This window comes from Heteronotia binoei, chromosome 17 (assembly GCF_032191835.1).
Source record: "Heteronotia binoei isolate CCM8104 ecotype False Entrance Well chromosome 17, APGP_CSIRO_Hbin_v1, whole genome shotgun sequence".
NCBI lineage: Eukaryota > Metazoa > Chordata > Lepidosauria > Squamata > Gekkonidae > Heteronotia > Heteronotia binoei.
This window is the reverse complement of record NC_083239.1, coordinates 48591420-48617417: the sequence shown is the minus strand read 5'-3', so window position 1 is coordinate 48617417 and position 25998 is coordinate 48591420. Positions and strand designations below refer to the sequence as shown.

General features: G+C 50.8%; 1 protein-coding gene across 1 annotated transcript in view; it reads left to right on the top strand.

The window, feature by feature from the left end:
* Positions 1–25998, top strand: part of EHD2 (EH domain containing 2) — a 64301-nt gene that overhangs the window by 16210 nt on the left and 22093 nt on the right. Inside the window, exon 2 of the mRNA XM_060258244.1 lies at positions 4284–4381. Within this exon, the coding sequence (XP_060114227.1) occupies positions 4284–4381 (98 nt within the window). The remainder of the gene's footprint in view (positions 1–4283; positions 4382–25998) is intronic.

Here is a 25998-nt window from a genome sequence, read left to right as displayed (position 1 = left end):
ACGGGAGCAGTGCTGATTCACAAACCCTGCCCTAGAGTAAAGAAAAAGCAACAGAAGGTTTAAAAAGAAACTTGGTTCAGGGGTGAATGGGTGGATTTCCGCCCCACCCTTCGCATGCATGTCTCCACAAGAGCGTCTTACATTTTCCGCAATCTGAATCTCAGCATCAAGAGCTCAGAAGTGAAATCCTGTGTATGCTGTAAGGCCCAGAAGGGGTGTGGAATAAGAGTGCTCATTGGTTGATTCAGAACCCCAGGCAGAATGCATTTAAAATTGGCTTTTTGTTTTGCATTGCTGTTGTCACTCATGCATTTAGACAGGCCTCAGATTCAGCAGCAGCTCACAGGAGCACAGCTCCTGAACCTTTCCGAGGGTTCACCCTCTTCCTCTCCACCTACCTGGTCGATTGAATAGGAGGTGCAGCTGCATAACAATCCCTGGATTAGGAGAGCGGGCAGCCAGCCAGCCACCAGGGGCTTGGCCACACCCCCAGCAGCTCTCACTAACCCCTGGAGAAGCCCACACTGCCCTTTCTCAACTTTTGGGTGGTGGGTGGCTTTCTGGCTTTCTGACTGGGGGAGGGCAGCCCAGGAGAGCCCCAGGTGAGCGAGGCCTGCTTGGGTTGGCTGGATCAGTAGCCAGCCCAAGCAGGCCTCGCTTGCCCGGGGCTCTCCTTTCTTGCATCGGGTTGCTTTTGACTGGTGGAGGGTGGCATATGCTAATGAGTTATGCTAATGAGCTCCAGCACCTGTTTTTCTGCAAAACAACCCCTGCATTTGGATATAATGTTTATCTGGGCTGTACTCAGTATTTTCTGGCATGCATGGCCCTGCCTAATTACGTGACATTTAGGTCAGATCCGGTCCACAGAAAAAATGAGTTTGACACCCCTGCAAAGGTGCAACTGGACTTGAATCCAACTCTCCTCCTGCAGACCACCACGGCTGCCCTCAGTCCCTGTCTTTGTGGAAGACAAGGAGGGAAGAGGAGAAAAGGGAAGAGGAGCGTGTGGTTTTGGCTGCACTGGTAGTCCTGAGTTTTCCAGCATGCAGTTGATTTAAGGACAGTGTGCAATTAGAATCAGTGGGGCCGAGGCCAGCCCTAGACTGTCTGGTACCCTAGACAAGGCTACCTTTTGGCTTCCCCCTCCCCATCACTGATAACGTCACCGAGTCACATAGAGGTGCCCAATTCAGCGCAACCCAGAAGGCCAGCGCCCTGGAAGTCACCTAGTTTTCCTAGCATCACTGCTGGCCACTGAGCATGGTGGTTGGCGGGGAGGGGACAGCTTCAACTGCCAAAGATTTCTTCCTTGCAGAATGGAACTTGGATATTTCTGCTGCTTATATCCTGTGGCTAACACCACCTGGATGGCCTAAGCTGGCCTGATCTTGTCAGATCCTAGAAGTGAAGCAGGGTCAGTCCTTGGATGAGAGACCACCCAGGAAGTCTAGGGTTGCTCTGCAGAGGCAAGCAATGGCAAACCACCTCTGTTCATCTGCCTTGACCTAGATGGCCCAGACTAGCCTGATCTCTTCAGATCTCAGAAGCGAAGCAGGGTCAGACCAGGTTAGTTACATAAGAACATAAGAGAAGCCATGTTGGATCAGGCCAATGACCCATCCAGTCCAACACTGTGTCACATAAGAACATAAGAGAAGCCCTGTTGCATCAGGCCAATGGCCCATCCAGTCCAACACTCTGTGTCACATAAGAACATAAGAGAAGCCATGTTGGATCAGGCCAGTGGCCCCTCCAGTCCAACACTCTGGGTCACATAAGAACATAAGAGAAGCCATGTTGGATCAGGCCAGTGGCCCATCCAGTCCAACACTCTGTGTCACATAAGAACATAAGAGAAGCCATGTTGGATCAGGCCAATGGCCCATCCAGTCCAACACTCTGTGTCGCACAGTGGCAATATATATATATATATATATACACACACACACACACAAATATATACACACACACACAAATATATATACACACTGTGGCTTATAGCCACTGATGGACCTCTGCTCCATATTTTTATCTAACCCCCTCTTGAAGCTGTCTATGCTTGTAGCCGCCACCTCCTGTGGCAGTGAATTCCACATGTTAATCACCCTTTGGGTGAAGAAGGACTTCCTTTTATCTGTTTTAACCTGACTGCTCAGCAATTTCATCAAATGCCCATGAGTTCTTGTATTGTGAGAAAGGGAGAAAAGTACTTCTTTCTCTTCTTTCTCCATCCCATGCATTATCTTGTAAACCTCTATCATGTCACCCCGCAGTTGATGTTTCTCCAAGCTAAAGAGCCCCAAGCGTTTTAACCTTTCTTCATAGGGAAAGTGTTCCAACCCTTTAATCATTCTAGTTGCCCTTTTCTGGACTTTTTTCAATGCTATAATATCCTTTTTGAGGTGCGGTGACCAGAATTGCACACAGTATTCCAAATGAGACTGCACCATCGATTTATACAGGGGCATTATGATACTGGCTGATTTGTTTTCCATTCCCTTCCTAATAAATCCCAGCATGGCGTTCGTCTTTTTTATTGCAACCTCACACTGTCTTGACATTTTCAGTGAATTATCTACCACGACCCCAAGATCTCTCTCTTGGTCAGTCTCTGCCAGTTCACACCCCATCAACTTGTATTTGTAGCTGGGATTCTTGGCCCCAATGTGCATTACTTTGCACTTGGCCACATTGAACCGCATCTGCCACGTTGACGCCCACTCACCCAGCCTCAACAGATCCCTTTGGAGTTCCTCACAATCCTCTCTGGTTCTCACCACCCTGAACAATTTAGTGTCATCTGCAAACTTGGCCACTTCACTGCTCACTCCCAACTCCAAATCATTTATGAACAAGTTAAAGAGCATGGGACCCAGTACCGAGCCCTGTGGCACCCCACTGCTTACCGTCCTCCTTACCGTCTTGCTTACCATTCTTGGATGGGAGACCGCCGAGGAAGTCCAGGGTTGCTACGCAGAGGCAGGCGATGCCAAACCACCTCTGTGTGTCTTTCCCCTGACCTGGATGGCTCAAGCCAGCCTGATTTCATCGTATCTCAGAAGCTAAGCAGGATCAGCCCTGGTTCGTACTGGAATGGGAGACCACCCAGGGAATCCAGGGTTGCTGCGCAGAGGCAGGCAATGGCAAACCTCCCCTGTTTATCTCTGCCATAACCTGGATGGCCCAGGCTAACCCAGATCTCAGAAGCATGGGTAACGTCACCAAGTGAAATGGGGGCACCAAATCGGTGCCCCCAGAAGGCCGGCGCCCTAGACAATCGTCTAGCTTGCCTAGTGGCAGGGCCCACCCTACCTCTGTCTCTGCCCTGACCTGGATAGCCCAGGCTGGCCTGATCTCATCAGATCTCAGAAGCTAAGCAGGGTCGGCCCTGTTTAGTGATCGAGATGGGAGCCCATCAAGGAAGCCCAAGGTTGCTCTGCAGAGGCAGACATTGGCCAACCACCTCTTTTGTCTCTGTCTTGACTTGGTTGGCCCAAGCTAGCCCAATCTCATCAGATCTTGTAAGCTACCAAGGAAGACTACCAAGGAGACTACCAAGGAAGACAGGAGTTGCTGCGCAGAGGCAGGCAATGGCAAACTCCCTCTGTTCATCTCTGCCTTGACCTGGTTGGCCCAAGCTAGCCCAGTCTCATCAGATCTTGTAAGCTAAGCAGGGCCAGCCTTGGTTTGGTACTTGAATGAGAGGCTACCAAGGAAGACAGGAGTTGCTGCGCAGAGGCAGGCAATGGCAAACTCCCTCTGTTCATCTCTGTCTTGAGTTGGTTGACCCAAGCTAGCCCAATCTCATCAGATCTTGTAAGCTAAGCAGGACCAGCCTTGGTTTGGAACTTGAATGGGAGGCTACCAAGGAAGACAGGGTTGCTACGCAGAGGCAGGCAATGGCAAGCGACCTCTGAATGTCTCTGTCTTGACCTGGTTGAGCCAAGCTAGCCTGATCTCATCAGATTTCAGAAGCTAAGCAGGGTTGGCCTTGGTTAGTGTTGGAGATGGGAGACCACCAAGAAAGCCCACGGTTGCTATGCAGAGGCAGGCAATGGCCAACCACCCCTGTTCACCTCTTGCCTTGAAAACCCCATGGGGGGTTGCTATAAGTCTGCTGCGAAGTGCTTTCCACCACCAGTATGAAAGACAAGAACTCTAGTGTCCCAGTTTGCACTACCCTCGAGCCCTTCCGTTATGTGTGTGAGATCCTCCCTTCCCAGAGGTCCCGGCGCTGCCTTCCTTCCTTCCCCCCGACTGACTGCCTCTCTTCTCCTCAGGTTCATGTGTGCCCACCTGCCCAACCAGGTGCTGGAGAGCATCAGCCTTATTGACACTCCGGGGATCCTGTCAGGCGCCAAACAGCGCGTGAGCCGAGGTAAGGGGAAGTGTTGGGAGTGGGGGGAGAGCAAATGGGATCTGCCCCAGTTGGGCCCATCTCTTTGGGGTAAAAGTTTTTCTCCTCTACTCCTTATTGCTGCTTGCTCAATGCTTCTCAACCTCACAAATTGGTTTTGTGCATGGAAGTCAGACTAGGCTTGCCAATCCCCAGGTCCCAACGGGGGTTCTTCCGCTTTCCCAGGTTCCTTCACGCCCCCAGTCAGCTGGCCGGTGCGGGAAGCCCTGCCCCCAAAGTCACCATGTGACTTTCCACCTCTGGAGGCTTCAGTCTTCGATTGAAAGGCTTCCTCCTGGGATGGGGTGTCTGTGTTACTTTGAAGAAGTTGGCAGCAACTTGTGAGTAGAGAGGCCAATCCCTCGCTTCAGAGTCGCCAGAAAACGGGGGGGGGGCAGGGGGGGAAACGTCTGCTGAGCACTTCATTATTCCCTATGTGGAGATCGATTCTCATAGGGTATAATGGGGAATTGATCTGGAGGTTTCAGGGCCCTGGGGGAGCTGTTTTTTGAGGTAGAGGCACCAAATTTTCTGTATAGTATCTAGTGCCTCTCCCCAAAGTACCCCCCAAGTTTCAAAACGATTGGACCAGGGGGTCTAATTCTATGAGCCCCAAAAGAAGGTGCCCCTATCCTTTATTATTTCCTATGGAATTAAGATATTTTAAAAGGTGTGCTGTCCCTTTAAATGTGATGGTCAGAACTCCCTTGGAGTTCTATTATGCTTGTCACACCCTTGTTCCTGGCTCCGCCTCCAATGCCTCCTGGCTACACCCCCAAAGTCTCCTGGCTCCACCCCCAAAGTCCTCAGATATTTCTTGAATTGGACTTGGCAACCCTAAGTCAGACCGATTTCCCACTAGCTTTGTTTTATTCGTGCGGCATGCAGAAACCTCTAAAACCCAATTTCTGCTAATTGCAGCCCCGAGGCAGATAGTGTGAAATCCGACGGAAGCCCCGCCGAGAAAAGGAGCGTGAGAGCGGCGTAACGCTAGTGGGAAATCGGTCTCAGTTTGTTGATGCCAGATTGAGTGGGGACTGCATGTGTATTCCAAAGGTTGGATACCCGGCTGGTTTTACAAAGAGGAGAGGCGGTGGTCTGAGGTAGTTGATTTGGGGGATCCTCCGTAGACACTGGCTCAAGGGGATATAAGAAAAGCCATGCTGGATCAGATCAGGCCAATGGCCTAGTCCAACACTCTGTGTCAAAGAGTGGCCAAAACCCCAGGTGCCATCAGGAGGTCCACCAACAGGACCACAACTCCAGAAGCCCTCCCACTGCTGCCCCCCAAGCACCAAGAATACAGAGCATCCTTGCCCCAGACATAGGAACATAAGAGAAGCCATGTTGGATTAGGCCAATGGCCCATCCAGTCCAGCACTCTGTGTCACACAGTGGCCAAAACCCAGGTGCCATCAGGAGGACCCCCAGCAAGACCAAAACTCCAGAAGGCCTCCCACTGTTTTCCCCCCAAGCCCAAAGAATACAGAGCTTCACAGCCCCAGATAGAATATCCCATCTATACCTTGTGGCTAATTGCCACTGATGGACCTCTGCTCCGTAGGTTTAGCCAACTGAGGGGTGGGGGGAGAATAGGGTTGCCATTCTCCAGGTCTGAGGGGGAATCCCCTCATTTTTAGGGGTTCTGCCCACCTGCCTCCAGACAGCGAAGTTGCCATGCGATGCCCCTGACACGATGACGTCGCGTGGTTTGATGCCAATTGTAACGTAGAGTTTTACCCAAAAACCAGAGCATTGTCCCCGATGTCACCAGCACGATGACATTGCTCCTGAGTGACATTGGTGCATTGTGCAACGTCCCTCCCATTCCTGGAAGACTCCCCCAAATTCCCATAAATCCCCCACCCCCACTAAGATTTAGTGGCATGACAAGGAGACCTGGCAATCCGGGGTGGGGGGTTTAGACAGGCCCAATCTTAGACGCCTGGCGGACCCCATGCCGCGCTTCCACACAAGTTCCCTTTTTTTGTGCGTGTGCGTGGCGCACAATAACATCACTAGTGATGTCATCGTGCAAGGCAGCATGGGGGGAGAGAGCAACGGGCGGCACACGAGGCCGCACTGCCGCTTGCCCCCTGCACCGCCTGGCCACTTTCAAGCCGAAAGCGGCCGCCGCGCTCTTTGGAGTGCGCTCCAAACAGTGCAGCGGCCAAGTGGCACATTCCAGCCAGGAAAGAGGCAAGGGGAGTAAGGGGGCTCCTTGTGGCACCCCCTGGTGGGGTAGCGCCCTAGGCAGCCACTTACTCCGCCTACTTCCACGCGCCGGCCCTGGGTTTAGAAAAAATGTATCCATGACTTCCAGGTTGTATCTGCAGGCCTGTTTGACCTCAATGACATCCGCTGTCCCTGCATGATTGAAGGCCTTTTCAGACAACATTCAGCAATCTGTATGTTAAGTAGTGAGTTCGGCCAGCATAGAGATTTTCAGCATCTTTATTAAGTGACTGCAAACATGCAGCAATATATCCAGTTGGGGAAGGGAAAACCCAGCCCCCCATGAAGCAGAAAGCACTCTGTGGTTGCCAGGGGTCATCTTATAGAAAAATAGGTGGCGGAGCATAAGTTATTAGCATATGCTTCCCCCCCGCCAACCAAAGGCAACCTGATGCAAGAAAGGAGAGCCCTGGGTGAGTGAGGCCTGTTTAGGCTGGCTAGAGATCCAGCCAGCCCAAGCAGGCCTCACTTGCCTGGGGCTCTCCTGGGCTGCCCCTCCCCCCCAATCAAAAGGCCAGCAAGCCACCCACCGCCCAAAATCACAGAAGAAGTGGAGAAAGGGTGGTGCGGGCTTCTCCAGGGGTTAATGAGGGCTGCTGGGGGTGTGGCAAAGCCCCTGGTGGCTGGCTGGCTGCCTGCTCTCCTAATCCAGGGATCGTTATGCAGCTGCACCTCCTATTCAATGGACAAGGTAGGTGGGGAGGAGGAGGGGGAACCCTCAGAAATGTTCAGGAGTTGTTCTGTGAGCTCCTGCTGAATGCGATTGCACCCTTTTTGGATCCTTCATTAGAATACGCCTCCCCATCGGCAGATCCTAGGATTCCCTATTACTGCCTCCCGATTGGCCAGTTTGAATGATGCAGCCAATTGGAACGCAGATCTTTGGATCATCTCAGACTGTTGTGTTGCGCCTTGACCTCAGGACACAACACTGGAAATGCCTGGAGGAGAGGGGCGGTTACCCCCTCCCCACATCTGTGCATTCAACTGCAAAGCCTGCTTGGGTACATGGTCAGGAGGCACACTCCCCCCCCCAAAAAAAGTTGAGTTTTGCCTTGTATAGCAACAGCTCTAAAAGCCTGCAAAACATTCACCTGTAGGCACTGCCCTGGCCTTCTCATGGGAGCAGAGCCCGCAGCTGCCGCGTGCTCACTGAATGCTGGATGTCGCCCGGAAAGGATTTCTGAGTCTGCTTTGGCATCCCCACCTGCTCACCCAGCGCCAAGCAGACGGGGGTCCCTTCCCCTCTTCCTAGGGTGGTCAGCTCCAATTCAAGAAATATCTGGGGACTTTGGGGGTGGAGCCAGGAGACTGGGGGTGGAGCCAGGAGCAAGGTTGTGACAAGCACGATTAAACTCCAAAGGGAGTTCCGGACATCGCATTTAAAGGGACCGCACGCCTTTTTAAATGCCTTCCCTCCATTGGAAATAATGACGGATAGGGGCACCTTCTTTGGGGGCTCATAGAATTGGATCCACTGGTCCAATCTTTTTGAAACTTGGAGGGTGTTTTGAGGAGAGGCACTGGATGCTATGCTGAAAATTTGGTGCCTCTACCTCAAAATACAGCTCCCCCAAGCCCGAAATACCTGCAGATCAATTTTCCACTAAACCCTATGGCAGCATTTCCCAATGGCAGGGTCATGACCCGACACCAGGGCACCCGGGCCTCGATCCCGGGTCGTGAGGCCTCCCACCGATATCCGTCCCCCCCGCAGCATCACACCGCCCCCCACGCCTTCTCCTCCCTCCCTTCCCCACCCCAGGTTAATTTCACGCTGTGCAAAGCCCTCCGTCCCCCTCCCCCGCCGACCACCTCATCAACGGGAAAAACGGCTCTGAGCGCTGACTCGTTGCTCAGGCCTACCAGTGGCAGATGGCAGGGACGTAAGCTTCCTGGAGCTCACGGTAGGCCCTGTACTAAGAGCCCTGTAAGATCTTGGAGGACTGGCTACATCAGAAGGGTGTGGCCTAATATGCAAAGGAGTTCCTGCTACAAAAAAAAGCCCTGGAAATAGCACCATAGAATCCATCCTCCAAAAAAGTCCGTTTTCTCCAGGGGACTGTGGTCTGGGGATGAGCTGTAATTCTGGGAGATCCCAGACCACGTGATGAGAGCCAGTTTGGCTTTCAAGCGTGCAGATGAGAGCTGTTCAAGCGTGCAGATGAGAGCTATGTGAGAGCTGTTGCCTAAGCACGGGTTCCGGGAAAAAAAATACAGGCGGCCAGCGGAAGTGGCGTATGAAACACGGAAGGGACCTTGGCCCCGTGTCGCCGTACCTGTGGGATTGAGGACTACCCTCACCACACTTGAATAACGGTACGCTTGCGTCTACCAAGAAACCTTTTTAGACCGCAAGGTAGTGTACCTGTATTGCATTGCATATTGATCTGGAACGACTACGTACGTTGAGCTCAGCGAAGAGCCGCTGTGTTTTGGTGGAAAGTTGTGTTTGCGATGTTCCATTGAACTGAAAGCTTAAGAAGAACGGTTGCATTTATTCTTGTTTTGTAAATGACAGTGTTTTCCTATATTTGCCTTACCCGCCTGGGGATTGGCAACCCTACCTCCTCTGTCCTCGGTCGGCTGGGGGCTGGGGCATATCCCCGGGTGTTCTTTGGCTGGTCACCAGGCCTGAGTGTATCAAGCGGCTCGTGCTATTGTGTTCCTGCCTGCAAGGTCTGGGTGGGTCAATATTGATTCAGTCTCCTGGCTTCACGGAAAACAAAGTCTTGCCGGGATTCGTGTCAAAACAAAGGAAGCAGCTGGAGGGGGGGGGCGGAGGACGTAAAGCAGGAGGGGTGTGGGCGACCGGGGTGGGTGGGGAGGGGGGAATTGGCCAGGCACACAGAAACCTGAACTTGGAATCGGGTCACTACCCGCTCTCTTCCCAGCTCCGCTTCTGTAACTTTGACGGCAGCCTTTTTGCATTTTAGCTGTCAAAGATGCAGGAGCAGAAACCAAAAAGAGCAGCTGGCAACCACTCCGACACGTGCGCGGGCAGCTGTATGAACGGAAGGAGGTTCGGGGCGAAACAAGAAATAGGGTTGTCAGGGAAATACCTGGAGATTTGGGGAGTGGAGCCTGGGGAGGGTGTGGTTTGTGAAGGGGAGGGGCCTCAGCCTCCAGGTGAGGCCTGGAGATCTCCCGCTTTGACAACTGATCTCCAGCTGGCCAAGATCAGCTCCTCCGGAGGAAATGCAATATAAGTAACTGGTACCGATGTGCAAATGGGAAATATATAAAAATCATAGGTCAACAATAAAGATATTCACATTTTCAATGTGTGCACATGCATTTGATTTAGTGCAAATATAAGACGAAATCAAATAATAATGCAAAGGAACAATAAGGTACCCCTACTGGGGCCTGAACATTTTCCAGAGAGGTGGCTTGCTATTGCCTGCCCCTGCATCCTGCCCTGGTATTCCTTGGAGGTCTCCCATCCAAGTACTTGCCAGAATTGGCCCTGCTTAGCTTCCAAGATCTGACGAGATCGGCCTTGCCTGAGCCATCCAGGTGAAGGCCAAGAAATAACATTTGGGGTGGGATTGCATATTAGGCCACACACCCCTGATGTAGCCAATCCTCCTGGAACTTACAGAAGGCCCTGCGCTAAGAGCCCTGTAAGCTCTTGGAGGATTGGCTACATCAGGGAGGTGTGGCCTAATATGCAAAGGGGTTCCTGCTACAAAACAGCCCTGAAGTGTCCGAACCAAACGTCAGCCATGTATTACAGCCTGCTGTTTCTTGACCTTCCCACTGTTTCCTAAGCAGGCAAGGGAAGTGAGGGATTTCGGGAGCTCTTGTTTGGTCACAGTGCAAAGCCGTCACAAGTTGTGCTGGGGGGAGGCTTAACTCCCCATCTTGGCAAGCCCCCTTGGCCCGGCGAGCCAAAGAGCTCCACTGATTACAAAAAGCAAGGAAACATTTAGCCAGCGCGGGAAGGAATCGGTTACAAAGGCCGCTATTGAGTGGGAACAGAATGTGCCAACGAACGAGAGAGCCTGCAGATAAAACAGCTTCGGGATGCGCACTCAGCATTCCAGGGCGGGTTGGAGGGTGCTCTTGAGTCTCGATTTGGGTGTGTGCTTGTGCATATCAGTGGAGACGGGGAGAAAGAAGGGAGTCTTTGAAGGGATAAAGAGGGGGAGGTGGACCAAAGGTTGCCAACAAAACAGGAGTTAAGTTGCACTTATAAGACCAACTTAGTTTTATTCAGAACGTAAGCTTTCGTGTGCTCTCTAAGCACACTTCATCAGACGAGGAATCCGGTGCAGTGAGCAAAGCCACGCATAGCTGGTAGTCAGTGGCTCAGAAATTGCAAACTGGTACAAATTTAAGATCCAATGACGGTATAGTAAAATTATCCGGTAGGGAGTGATTTAGAATGCAAAACAGTACAAATTTAAGATCCAGTGACAGAATAGTAAAATTAACAAATTGAGCAAACCTTTGATCTGAGTAGCGTGAGCAAGCAAACGCAATAAAACAGTAATATGTCAAAATGTGAGAACGTACGTCAATGACTATATTGTATTAAGCCTGGGTCAAAAGGAAGGTATTTATATCTTGATATTTATATCAAGTCTCCCCTGGCCACTGAGCAAGGAGCAATTGGGGGGGGGACTTTTGCCGAAGGAGGGGCCATAGAGGGAGAAATGGGGGGCAGTGGAATGCAGGTTGTGTGGGATCGATTAAGAACGGCCAGTGGATGTGCTGAAGGGGCAATTTGGATTCTCTTGCTTTGCACACAGAAGTTTCCCTAATCCCTTCCCAAGGGGTGCGCCCGCTTCCCCCACTCCCCTGACCCATATGGATAAACCGTTTTTTCTAGGACAAAGCAGTAGACAAGGGCACCTTTAAGACCAATTAAGTTTTATTCAGAATGTCAGCTTTTGTATGCCCTTAAGCAGACTTCATCAGACAAAATGGGAACGGCAAGCAGCAATTCTTAATATAAGCGGGCAGTGCGGAATCATGGGAATGTTTTTAGCAGATTAAAAGAATCGCAAATAAGGATCTGTATTTGTTGTGTTAGGACAAAGCAGGGCTGAAAAAACACTGGAGGGTGATAAAAAGCAGACTGCTGTCGTAGTTGCGAAGTGCCATAAATCTAGGTAACGTTCCGGCTTTGTGAGTTTAAATAGAGGGCGTGGTTTCTCAAGAGATGATAACATCCATTAGAATTTGCCATTAGAAAAAAAGGACGACATTAAAATACAGTGGCCAGATGTTCACTCCAGAAACAAACTGCTGTCACACACCACGCACTTTCAATGCACCCTAGCTGTCATTTGCACCGCACCTGTGTTTCGCATAGGAAAATCCAGTTGCTAACAGTTGCTAAAGTGTATGGAAAGAGCATTATTCAACCTGTGTGAAGCAGTGGACTGTGGTGGAGAGAGGGAATCCTGCATTTGGATAAGGGAAGAGCCCTGAAGGGGGTGGTATGATCAGGGATACACCTTCCCCTCAGTGCTGCTGTGATCCCTTTATTGACTCCGCAGAAAGAAACCTCAATCCTTTTTAGGGTTGCCAAGTCCAGTTCAATAAATAGCTGGGGACTTTGGGGGCGGAGCCAGGAGACATTGGGGGTGGAGCTAGGAGCAAGGGTGTGACCAGCATCATTGAACTCCAAAGGGAGTTCTGGCCATCACATTTTAAAGGCACCACACTCCTATTTATAAATGCCTTCCTTCCGTAGGTAATAATGAAGGATAGGGGCACCTTTTTGGGGGGCTCATAGAGTTGGACCCCCTGGTCTAATCTTTTTGAAACTTGGGGGTTATTTTAGGGAGAGGCACTGGATGCTATACCGAACGTTTGGTGCCTCTGCCTCAAAAAACAACCCCCACAAAGCCCCAGATACCCGCAGAGCAATTCTCCATTATTTCCTATGGGAATCAGTCTCCATAGGGAATAACAGAGTTCCCAGCAGACATTCCCCCCCCCCGCTCCGCTTTCTGATGACCCTGAAGTAGGGGGAGGGCCTCCAAACCGGGGGATCCCCTGCCCCCACCTGGGGATTGGCAACCCTAGAACCAGTGCTCACAGCAATCTGCAGGTGGCTAGTCCGTTTCTTTCTCTGGCATTAGCGGTTCTGCATTGGCAGCCCTAGTCCTTTCCCCGCAGCCGGAGCTGATATGTTCGAGCCGCAGCCCCTCGGTGGGAATGGGGTGGGGTTGGGGGAGTCCTCTCATGCTTTCTCTCTGACTCAAGAGAACATTCCTGTACTCATCTTCCCCTGGGACGGCTGCTTTCCACAGCCCAGGGATGGGTCAACAGGGTGGCTTCGCGTTCCAGCCACGGGAGCCAGTCTCTCCGCCCCTCCCTTTCCTCCCCTCTTGTCTAATATTTCCTGGTTGCTGGGCACCCTCAACGAACTATGTTGCAAAGAGACATGCGCTCCTAGCTGTATCTTTACATTTCACCCTAAACTATGCTGAGAATCTGGTCAAACCCCACCTCGGTGAGCAGGGCGAAGTGGAAACGTGGAAAGAACCGCTCCCTGCACAGAATGGGCCTTGTTTCCAGCAACTGCTTGCCAGCAATCTTGTGGGAGCAGCTCTTCTCTGAAGGGTCTCTTCTCACCTTAGTAGAGTTAGATCCAAAGCCAGGAACTCCTTAGAGCAGGGATGGCGAACGGTAGCTCTCCAGAAGGTTTTTTTTCGCCTACAACTCCCATCAGCCCCAGCCAGCATGGCCAATGGCAGGGGCTGATGGGAGTTGTAGCCAAAAAAAACCATCTGGAGAGCTACCGTTGGCCACCCCTGCCTTAGAGAGCAGCAAGAATTTCAGGGAATGAGCTTTCAAGCGTCACAGAGCCCTTCGTCAGACACAAGGAGGAAAAGAGGCTTGAGTCTTCAGGAGCTTCGGGATTGGAATTAGGGTTGTCAGTCCCCAGGTGGGGCAGAATTAAAGGTAAAAACCTCTGTGAAAACCAGCCTCCAAAATATAAGAACATAAGAGAAGCCATGTTGGATCAGGTCAATGGCCCATCCAGTCCAACACTCTGTGTCACATAAGAACATAAGAGAAGCCATGTTGGATCAGGTCAATGGCCCATCCAGTCCAACACTCTGTGTCACATAAGAACATAAGAGAAGCCATGTTGGATCAGGTCAATGGCCCATCCAGTCCAACACTCTGTGTCACATAAGAACATAAGAGAAGCCATGTTGGATCAGGTCAATGGCCCATCCAGTCCAACACTCTGTGTCACACAGTGGCCAATATATACACACACTGTGGCTAATAGCCACTGATGGACCTCTGCTCCATATTTTTATCTAACCCCCTCTTAAAGCTGTCTATGCTTGTAGCCACCACCACCTCCTGTGGCAGTGAATTCCACATGTTAATCGCCCTTTGGGTGAAGAAGGACTTCCTTTTATCTGTTTTAACCCAATTGCTCAGCAATTTCATCGAATGCCCACGAGTTCTTGTATTGTGAGAAAGGGAGAAAAGGACTTATTTCTCTACTTTCTCCATCCCATACATAATCTTGTCAACCTCTATCATGTCACCCCGCAGTCGATGTTTCTGCAAGCTGAAGAGCTCCAAGCGTTTTAACCTTTCTTCATAGGGAAAGTGTTACTAAAGATATTATCAGCGAAAAATCTTCCTAACAATCAATATCAAAATGTACATAAATAACAAAGGAACAACAGCAGACCCAACCAAAATCAATAAATAACAAATTAATGTCCACTTTTCACACGGAGGGTGCGGGTAGAAATTCCAACGGTGCAACTGACAACGGAGACCGAAGCTCCACGCAAGTCAATCGTACTATGGAAAGATGTTCTAAGTAACAGCAGTTGCGATATGAAGTAAATTTCTGAAAGCTTGTCGAAGCAACAGCGAAACATGGGATCAAGTACGACCGCATAGCAGATCATTTTATGCCTTGCTTTACAACAAAGCTTGCGTGAAGCTTCAGTTGCTGTTGTCAATTGCACTGTTGGAATTTCTACCCATACCCTCCGTGTGAAAACTGGATATTAACTTGTTATCTACTGACTTTGGTTGGGTCCGGGGTTGTTTTTTTGTTATTTATGTACATTTTGATATTGATTGTTAGGAAGATTTTTCATATATCTTTAGTAAAGATTTTTCAATATCTTTAGTAAAAACAACTTGTTTATATTTTGGAGGCTGGTTTTCGCAGAGGTTTATACCTTTAATTCTGCTCCATTATCCGCGTTGCTCTTTTTTGGTTTCACAATCCCCAGGTGGGGGCAGGGGATCCCCCGGTTTAGAGGCCCCCCCCCGCTCCAAGGTCATCAGAAAGTGGGGGGGGGGAAAGATGTCTGCTGGGCACTCCATTATTCCCTGTGGAGACTGATTCCCATAGAGCATAATGGATAATTGATCGGGGGGGGCTGTTTTTAAAGATAGAGGCACCAAATTTGCAGCACAGCATCCAATGCCTCTCCCCAAAAGACCCTCCAAATTTAAAAAAGATTGGACCAGGGGATCCAATTCTGTGAGCCCCAAAAGAAGGTGTCCTTATCTTTCATTATTTCCAATGGAGGGAAGGAATTGAAAAGGTGTGCTGTCCCTTTAAATGTGATGGCCAGAACTCCCTTGGAGTTCAGTTATGCTTGTCACACCCTTGCTCCTGGCTCCAAGTGTCACTTGGCTCCACCCCCAAAGTCCCCAGATATTTCTTGAATTGGACTTGGCAACCCTAGCTGGAATCTAACTTTCTGCAGCACAGATTTAGACGGGTTGCCGTGTTGGTCTGAACCAAGTTTGAGTCCAGCAGAACCAAGTTTGAGTCCAATGGCACGTTTAAGACCAATAAAGCTTTATTCAGCTTTCCTGTGGGCCAGTCTGGTGCAGTGGTTAGGAGCGTGGACTCTAATCTGGGAGAACTGGGTTTGATTCCCCACTACTCCACTTGCAGCTGCTGGAGTGGCCTTGGGCCAGTCACAGATTCTCTCAGAGCTGTTCTCTCAAGAGAAGCACTCTCTGAACTCTCTCAGCCCCACCTGCTTTGCAGGGCATCTGGTGTGGGGAGAGGAAGGGAAGGAGATTGTAAGCTGTTCTGAGACGCCGAGTGAAGGGCAGGATATAAATGCAGTCTCCTCCCCTTCTTCTTGTTGGAAGTTGCCAGTCCATACATAGAGAGGAAGAAGACTGCAGATTTATACCCCACCCCTCTCTCTGAATCAGAGACTCAGAGCGGCTCTCAATCTCCTATATCTTCTTCCCTCACAACAGACACCCTGTGAGGTTGGTGGAGCTGAGAGAGATCTCCCAGCAGCTGCCCTTTCAAGGACAACCTCTGCCAGAGCTATGGCTGACCCAAGTCCATTCCAGCAGCTGCGAGTGGAGGAGTGGGGAAGCAAACCCGGTTCTCCCAGATAAGAGTCTTCTCTTTCAAGGACAACCTCTGCCAGAGCTATGGCTGACCCAAGTCCATTCCAGCAGCTGCGAGTGGAGGAGTGGGGAAGCAAACCCGGTTCTCCCAGATAAGAGTCTTCTCTTTCAAGGACAACCTCTGCCAGAGCTATGGCTGACCCAAGGCCATTCCAGCAGCTGCAAGTGGAGGAGTGGGGAATCAAACCTGGTTCTCCCAGATAAGAGTCTGCCCTTTCAAGGACAACCTCTGCCAGAGCTATGGCTGACCCAAGGCCATTCCAGCAGCTGCAAGTGGAGGAGTGGGGGAATCAAACCCGGTTCTCCCGGATAAGAGTCTGCCCTTTCAAGGACAACCTCTGCCAGAGCTATGGCTGACCCAAGGCCGTTCCAGCAGCTGCTAGTGGAGGACTGGGGAATCAAACACGGTTCTTCCAGATAAGAGTCCGCGCACTTAACCACCACACCAAACTGGCTCTCTAGAGGTGGAGGGTGAGCAGCAAATGAGCATGGAGTACAATAAAGGTGTTTGACAAATGCAGGGACCAAACTGGAATAACAAGCTTAGTTTATATGGTCACCATTTGTTTGGGTTGCTCTCAAGCATCCCACAGGTCAAAAGGGTACATCTCCCCATCAGTCTCCAATTCCGATACATTTATTTTATTCACAATGCCCCCACCCCAATTAAATTAAAACCAAACAGTGACCTTCTAAACTGAGCCTGGAAGCTCCCTGTTTTCCTATGTGGGGGGCTCTGGAGAAAGTATTTTGTGCAGGGGCGGAATTCTAGCAGGAGCTCCTTTGCATATTAGGCCCCACACCCCTGATGCAGCCAATCCTCCAGGAGCTTACAAAAAAGAGCAATGTAAGCTCTTAGGGGATTGGCTACATCAGGGGGTGTGTGGCCTTATATGCAAAGGAGCTCCTGCTAGAATTCCACCCCTGATTCTTTGTGTGCTCAAAGATTCTCCAAAGGAACATTGCTTCAGGTTTTGTGAGAGGACAGAGGTCATGCTAGAATTCAGGTCTGCTGGTCGGTCTGTTTTAGTCGCCCTGGAAGGGAATAAAAATTAAATTATTGTATGGCATTTTGTGTAGTATAGACGGGAGATCCTAGGCTTGTCTGGCCATTTGAAGCACTAGCTCAGGGGTGTCAAAAAGGTGGCCTGGGGACTGAATCAGACCCCTAGAGGGCTCCTATCAGGTCCCTGAGCAACAGGCCCTTGTCTGCCTCCTTCTCCCTCTCTCTTGCTTCCTTCTGCATCTCCACTTGCTTTGCCAGGCTTGCTCAATTGCACAGGAGCTGCAGAGCAAAACCTCAGTTTTCTCCATTGGCTGAGGCTCCTCTCCCTCCTGGTCTCCTGGGGAGGGAGGGAAAGAGCCGGCGCTTCCTTTGCCCACTTCCCTGGATCCCATGGGAGAAATACAAAGGAAGCACCTTTAAGAGACCAACCAGTGCTAATGTTTTAAGTTTTTTTAAAAAAATTTAGTTGTGTTTGTCTATGTCCTTGAAAATGTTTGTATCGCTGGTACCTAATCTTAAATAGGTACGCCCATGGCCCAGGTCTCATTTAGGTCAGATCTGGCCCTCATAGCAAATGAGTTCGACACCCTTGCATTATGCAGTGAGCTAGGCTTATGGAAGGGGGGAGGCTGGGAGACCTGTGACTGACCCAAGGTCACCCAACTTTCCTTCAAGCCGAGGAGGGTGGAACGAAACCAGTCCGTTGCACTTAACCGCTGCGCACCACGCTGGCTCCCAGAAGGGAGTCCAAGGAGCACATGGGGTGGGCTGAGAAGCCACAGTTTGCTGGGCTTCCTATAGGAAAGACCGGCCCCCTGCACCATGGCAACACAAGGCAAGATGGTTCAGTTGCAAAATGCTGAAGAATGCCACTCCTGTGCCAGGGACGGAGGAGGAAGGGCACGTTTCCAAGGCTGGATGGTGTGAGCGAGCGCCCAGGAGGGCAGTAACAAGGAAACAGCATGGAATCATTGGAATTGGCTGGTTCGTAGCCAATTTTTCTTCCAAAAAAGTATAAGAGGCCTTTGTTGAACTGGGCTCCGCCTCCCCCTTCTCCGGCTGTTTCTCTCCTCTCCAGATTTAAAGAAGGGGGTGGCGGAATGATGAATTGGCGGAATAGACTGGACCCCCGGGGGTAGGGTTGCCAAGTCCAGTTTAAGAAATATCTGGGGACTTTGGGGATGGAGCCAGGAGACTTTGGGGGAGGAGCCAGGAGACATTGGGGGTGGAGCCAAGATCAAGGCTGTGACAAGCATAATTGAACTCCAAAGGGAGTTCTGGCCATCACATTTAAAGGGACAGCACACCTTTTCAATGCCTTCCTTCCATAGGAAATAATGAAGGATAGGGGCACCTTCTTTTGGGGCTCATAGAATTGGACCCCCTGGCCCAATCGTTTTGAAACTTGGGGGATATTTTGGGGAGAGGCACTAGATGCTGTACTGAAAATTTAGTGCCTCTACCTCAAAAAACAGCCTCCCCAGAGCTCCAGGTACCCGCAGATCAATTCTCCATGATTTTCTATGGGAATAAATCTATTATTATTATTTATTAAATCTATATAGGGAATAATAGAGTTCCCAGCAGACATTTCCCTCCCCTCTCCCCGCTTTCTGACGACCCTGAAGCGGGGGATCCCCTGCCCCCACCTGGGGATTGGCAACCCTACCCGGGGAGTGGGGGTTGGGAAACGGCTTCTTCCCGGGAAAGGCAACTTTCCACTAATGTCGGCTGTATTCAGATCTTCCTGCAAGGAGGGGTCCAATTCTATGAGTCCCAAAAGGAGGTGCTCCTATCCTTCATTATTTCCAATGGAGGGAAGGCATATAAAAGGTGTGCTGTCCCTTTAAATGTGCTGGCCAGAACTCCCTTCAGAGTTCAATGGTGCTTGTCACAACCTTGCTTCTGGCTCCACCCCCAAAGTCCCCAGATATTTCTTGAATTAGACCTGGCAACCCTAGTCTTGCACACCAGCACAATACCTGCAAGGGCTCGGGCACGCCCAGCCACTTTGCCCAGGTTGCAGCCCAGTTTTAATGGCGTGCTGAGCTCATGCAAAATTAACCGGGGAAGTTCTTTGTCCCAGACGGTTTGGCACCACATAACCGGAATCAGAGTGTTGCTTTTGCTGAGTGCAAGTGTTTGACTCTCAAAAAGAGCAGCTGGCAGTGGCTCTGATAATAAAGAAGAGTTCTCCTAAGCATATGCAGATTGCTCCCCCTAGATAGAGAGGTGATGCACATTTAGGTTTGTCCATCAATGCCAGCAGCTTAGAAAGATTCCGGGTCGCCACGTTGGACTGAAGCAACAGAACGAAGTGAGTCCAGCATAAGCTTCCCAATCCCCAGGTCCCAGAGGGGAATCCCCCGGTTTTACAGGCTTCCCCCCTCCCCCAGCCAGCTGGCCGACAGGGGAAGCCCCGCCCCCAGAGCCATCATGCACCTCCATGAACGATTCCCATAGGGAATGATGGGGAATTGAACCACGGGTATCAGGGGCTCTGGGGGGGGGCTGTTTTTTGAGATAGAGGCACCAAATTTTCAGTATAGCATCTAGTGCCTCTCCCCAAAATACCTCCCAAGTTTCAAAAAGATTAGACCAGGGGGTCCAATTCTATGAGCCCCAAAAGAAGGTGCCCCTATCCTTCATTATTTCCTATGGAAGGAAGGCATTTAAAAATTTGTGCAGTGATGGCCAGAACTCCCTTGAAGTTCAATTATGCTTGTCACACCCTTGCTCTTGGCTCCGCCCCCAAGGTCTCCTGGCTCCACCCCCAAAGTCCCCAGATATTTCTTAAATTGGACTTGGCAACCCTAGTCCAGCAGCACCTTTAAGACCAAAGGAGTTTAAGTCGGGGTATAAACTTTAGTGTGCATGCACACTTCCTCAGATACATTGAAACTGACTTCCGCAACCCTTACATATAGGTGGGGGCAGGGGGTTTTTTTGTAGCAGGACCTCCTTTGCATATTAGGCCACACACCCCTGATGTAGCCAATCCTCCTGGAGCTTACAGTAGTAGGTCCTGTACTAAGAGCCCTGTAAGCTCTTGGAGGATTGGCTACATCAAGGGGGTGTGGCCTAATATGCAAAGGAGGTCCTGCTACAAAAAAGCCCAGGATTGGGAGGGTGGGGTTAGTTGCCAGGAAGGACTAGTTAGAGTTAAGATGCGTAAGTAACTGGGCAATAAGTATAGCTGAGAATGGATTGAAATAGTTGGTAAAACTTGAGAACAGCAGCAAACTAGCATACAAATCAGAGGTAACAAACAGAAATGAGAACTAAATTTGAAGCCAGTGACACCGTTAAGACCAACAAAGTTTAATCTAAGCGAGAACTGAGTAGGGTTGCCAATTCAAGAAATATCTGGGGACTCTGGGGGTGGAGTTAGGAGACTTTGGGGGTGGAGCCAGGAGCAAGAGTTCAACAAGCATCATTGAACTCCAAAAGGAGTTCTGGCTATCACATTTAAAAGGACCCTTTGAAATAATGGATAGGGGCATCTTCTCTGGCAACTCATAGAATTGGTCCTTTTGTTCCAATCTTTTTGAAACTTAGAGGGTGTTTTGAGGAGAGGCACCGGATGCTAGATAGAAAATTTGGTGCCTCTGCCTCAAAATACAGCTACTCCGGAGCTCCAGATATCCATGGATCAGTTCTCCATTATATCCTATGGGAATTGGTCTCCATAGGGAATAATGGAGTGCCCAGCAAGTATTTCTGTCCTGTTCCCCTTGCTTTCTGATGATCCTGAAGTGGGGGGAGGGCCTCCAAACCGGGGGATCCCCTGCCCCCACCTGGGGATTGGCAACCCTAGAAGTGGGTAACTTAGTTTGTAGCACAGGAGAGCTTATACCCAGTAATGTGTTGAGAGTGCCCCTGGTCTCAAAATTTGTTCTGTTGCTTCAGACCACCACGGCTGCCCACCTGGATCTATTCTCTTTCTGGTGAAAGGTTGCCATGCTTGTGCCAGTCTAGGCCTGCCTGCTGGGTGCCCCGTGTTTTGGCTCCCTCTCCCGCACGCGCCACAAAGCCAGGGGCTTTCCAAAGCAGAGGAAATTCCTGCCACAAGTTGGCACATGCTAAAGCCAGCGGCCTGCTCGGCGCGGTGAATTTCTGCTCTCCCTAGGAGCTGGAGCTGCCTCCAAAGATTCCAGTAAGCAACGATTCCAAAGAAGATTTTTGGAAACCCAGATTTCAATACCTAGACTTCTGTTCTGCTCAAAACTGGGTGGCCAGCCCAAGTTCAACAAGGGAAGCTTTCTCCAGGCATGAAGAGAACGGGATGAGAGGGGAAGTAGCTTGACCCGTAGAACTTCTGCTTGTAAGGCGCTGTTAAAGGCACTTTGGCCAAGAATTTTCAGAATTCCATCACTGAAGAACTATTCCCTACTGCCCTGTTAGGGCTGTGCTGTGTTGCCAGATCATCAGGTTAGAATCCTTGCCCAAGTTCAGTTATTTGGCTCAGGCTGCACTAGAGAAGGGGCTGTTTAAAATCTCCCCCCTACTGTTTTTCCTGATCAAAATCCATCTTCCCTCCCCCTCCCTTCCTGGAGTGGTTGAGAGCCCCCCTAGGGTTGCAAGGTCCAATTCAAGAAATATCTGGGGACTTTGGGGGTGAAGCCAGGAGACTTTGGGGGTGGAGCCAGGAGCAAGGGTGTGACAAGCATAGGGAGTTCTGGCCATCACATTTAAAGGGACCGCACACCTTTCAAATGCCTTCCCTCCATTGGAAATAATGGATAAGGGCACCTTCTTTGGGGGCTCATAGAAATGGACCCCCCTAATCCAATCCTTTTGCAACTTGGAAGGTATTTTGCGGAGAGGCTCCAGATGCTATGATGAAAATATGTTGCTAATGTCAGGAAAGCAAGCTTTTTTTTAACCCCAAGCCTGAACTCATTTATTTATTTATTTATTTATTTGGGATTTATATCCCGCCCTTCCCACGGATGGCTCATGACAGCATCGGGGGGGAGGGGGTAGGTGTGCATTTAATTGTGGTTCTCCAAGCCAGTTCAAGCAACCGTTTTCAGATTTTAAAGAGACTCCGAGAGAGATCTGTCCATCGGTCTCACACATCATGTCTTGTGGCCTGAGCAACCCCAAATTGGTTGCCAAGTCCAATTTAAGAAATATCTGGGGACTTTGGGGGTGGAGCCAGGAGACTTTGGGGGTGGAGCCAGGAGACATTAGGGGTGGAGCCAAGATCAAGGCTGTGACGAGCATCATTGAACTCCAAAGGGAGTTCTGGCCATCACATTTCAAGGGACGGCACACCTTTTCAATGCCTTCCTTCCATAGGAAATAATGAAGGATAGGGGCACCTTCTTTTGGGGCTCATAGAATTGGACCCCCTGGTCCAATCTATTTGAAACTTGGGAGATATTTTGGGGAGAAGCACTAGATGCAGTACTGAAAATTTGGTGCCTCTACCTCAAAAAACAGCTCCCACAGAGCCCCAGATACCCACGGCTCAATTCTCCATGATTTTCTATGGGAATAAATCTCCACAGGGAATAACAGAGTTCCCAGCAGACATTTCCCTCCCCTCCCCCCGCTTTCTGACGACCTTGAAGAGGGGGGAGGGCCTCCAAACCGGGGGGATCCCCTGCCCCCACCTGGGGATTGGCAACCCTAACTGTTGTATACTTGTACACTGGGATGCCAAAAGATCTCATATGGGAGCCCATGAATCCTGTTTGTAAAACAAAAAATTGTGTATGGCTCCAGATGTTGTGTGGGGACCTCAGGTCTAATTCTAAAGGGAATACTGCAATACGCAGAGGGTGATTAAAATGTGGAGATTGCCACCAGAGGATGTAGTGGTAGCTATGGGAATAGACAGTTTTAAAAGGGGATTAGATAGATTCATGGAAGACAGGTCTATCAGTGGCTACTAGCCACGGTGACTGAGGGGAACTTCTGTGTTCAGAGGCACGAGGTCTCTCAATCCCAGAGCCAGGAGGCAACATTAGAGGAAGGCCTCAGCCTCTATGTCCCATTGTCGGCTGTCCAGAGGAGCTGGTTGGCCACTGTGTGAAAGGGAATGCTGGACTGCAGGGACCACTGGTCTGATCCAGCAGGGCTCTTCTTATATCCTTGGCCTCTTTGCCCTATTGGTGGATCTCCAGAGGAACTAGATGGCCACTCTGTGAGACAGGATGCTGGACTAGATGGGCCACTGGTCTGATCCAGCAGGGCTCTTCTGATATTCTTAGTGGGGGAAGGCCTCGGCCTCTATGCCCTGTTGTTGGCCCTCCAGAGGAACTGGCTGGCCATTGTGTGAGACAGGAGGCTGGACTAGATGGACCACCAGTCTGATCCAACAGGGCTCTTCTTATATCCTTCTGATGGCCTTGGCCTCTGTGCCCTGCTGTTTCCCCTTCAGAGGAACTAGTTGGCCCCTCTGTGGGACAGGAAGCTGGACTAGATGGGCCATTGGCCTGATCCAGCAGGGCTCTTCTGATGTTCTTATGAAGGCCTCAGCCTCTATGCCCTTTTGTTGACGGTCCAGAGGAACTGGTCGGTCATTGTGTGAGACAGGATGCTGAACTAGATAGGCCCTCTCTGGAGTCTGGTCTGATCCAGCAGGGCTCTTGTAATGTTCTTACGAAGGCCTCAGCCTCTCTGCCCTGCTGTTAGCCCTCCAGGGGAACTGGTTGGCCTCTGTGTAGGGTTGCCAATCCCCAGGTGAGGGCAGGGGATCCCCCGGTTTGGAGACCCTCCCCCCGCTTCAGGGTCATCAGAAAGCGGGGGGAAGGGAGGGAAATGTCTGCTGGGAACTCTGTTATTCCCTATGGAGATTTATTCCCATAGAAAATCATGGAGAATTGATCCGCGGGTATCTGGGGCTCTGGGGGGGGGCTGTTTTTTGGCGTAGAGTCACCAAATTTTCAGTATAGCATCTAGTGCCTCTCCCCAAAATATCCCCCAAGTTTCAAAAAGATTGGACCAGGGCGTCCAATTCTATGAGCCCCAAAAGAAGGTGCCCCTATCCTTCATTATTTCCTATGGAGGAAGCCATTGAAAAGGTGTGCTGTCCCTTTCAATGTGATGGCAAGAACTCCCTTTGGAGTTCAATTATGCTTGTCACAGCCTTGATCTTGACTCCACCCCTAATGTCTCCTGGCTCCACCCCCAAAGTCCCCAGACATTTCTTGAATTGGACTTGGCAACCCTACCTCTGTGTGGGATAGGATGCTGGACTAGATGGGCCATTGGCCTGATCCAGCAGGCCTCTCCTCACGTTCTAATCTTAATCCATTGGGGGCGCCTGTTGCAGCTCGCAGGAAGAGCTTTTTGGGAACATTCACTTCCCACCTCCTCCTCCTCCTTCCCGTTCTTAAATAAACAGAGGAACAGTGGAAGAGCTTTCCAGGGTTACAGTGAAGGACCTTCAGTTCTTGGGAGTCAGGTTTTCCTCTCTGCTTGTCATGCAACTGGAGCCACCCGGAGCCCAGCTTTAGCTGCCAAACGTCCCAAGGACTGGCAGGGGCTGATTGCCTGGACGGTAGCCCCAAACTGGATGGAGAGCCAGTTTGGTGTAGTGCTGGAGTGTCAAACTCCTTTGTTACTGGGGCTGGATCTGGCATAAATGAGACCTTGTTGGGAGGGGCCATGTTGAGTTGGGCCGAGCCATGTCAGGCCGGGCCACATATGTACCGTTAGCACTCATTGGTCTTAAGGCTGCTTTCTTTGTATTTCTCCCATGGGATCCAGGGAACTGGGCAAAGGAAGCTCTGGCTCTTTCTTTCCTTCCCCAGGAGGCCAGGAGGGGGAGGAGCCTCAGCCAATTGAAGGAAGAGAGGCTTGGCTCAGTAGCTCCGCTGTGCAATTGAGAGAGCCTAGAAAAGCAAACTATTCCTCCCCCCCTTCCTCCCCAAGGAAGGAGCCTCAGCCACTGGGGAAAAGAGGTTTTGCTCTGTAGCTCCTGTTCAATGGAGCAAGCCTTCCAAAGGAAGCTTTTATGCAGAAGGAAGCAAGAGAGAGGGAGAAGGAAGCAGAGGACAGCCAGTTGCTCGGGAGCCTGATAGGAGCCCTCCGGGGGCCTGATTTGGCCCCTGAACCGCATGTTTGACACTCGTGGTATAGCGGTTAAGCGCACAGGCTCTTATCTGGGAGAACCGGGTTTGATTCCCCACTCCTCCACTTGCAGCTGCTGGAACGGCCTTGGGTCAGCCATAGCTCTGGCAGAGGTTGTCCTTGAAAGGGCAGACTCTTATCTGGGAGAACCGGGTTTGATTCCCCACTCCTCCACTTGCAGCTTCTGGAATGGCCTTGGGTCAGCCGTAGCTCTGGCAGAGCTTGTCCTTGAAAGGGCAGACGCTTATCTGGGAGAACTGGGTTGGATTCCCCACTCCTCCACTTGCAGCTGCTGGAATGGCCTTGGGTCAGCCATAGCTCTGGCAGAGGTTGTCCTTGAAAGGGCAGCTGCTGTGAGAGCTCTCTCAGCCCCACTCACCTCCCAGGGTGTCTGTTGTGGGGGGGAGAAGATATGGGCGATCATAAGCCGCTCTGAGTCTCTGATTCAGAGAGAAGGGCGGGGTATAAATCTGCAGTTCTTCTTCTTTACGGCACTGTACCCTGCTGAAGCCCCTCCCCTCCCCAAACCCCACCCTTTCCTGGCTCCAACCCCAAAGCCTCCAGGTATTTTCCAACCCAGACCAGGCAACCTTATGTCCCACTCCAGAGGTGGATGCCCCAAAGCCAAGCAGGGGTCTTCAGGTGCCCTTTGGCAAGGCCCCCTTTCCCGTGTGCGTGAGGCAGTGAGATAAGGAGTGTTTGGCCATACCCCCTCCCTCTGTTATTTAGATTCTCCCCCCCCCCCCAGAACCGCCACAAATTATTTGTCTTTCAGCCTGTCAGAACAATGAGGCCCCACGGCTCAGACTTTCCTATGGAACGGCTCTCGGTTTCCTTTTTTGGTGCTGTGGAACCAGGCCCTTTGTGAACTTGGCCTGCCAAA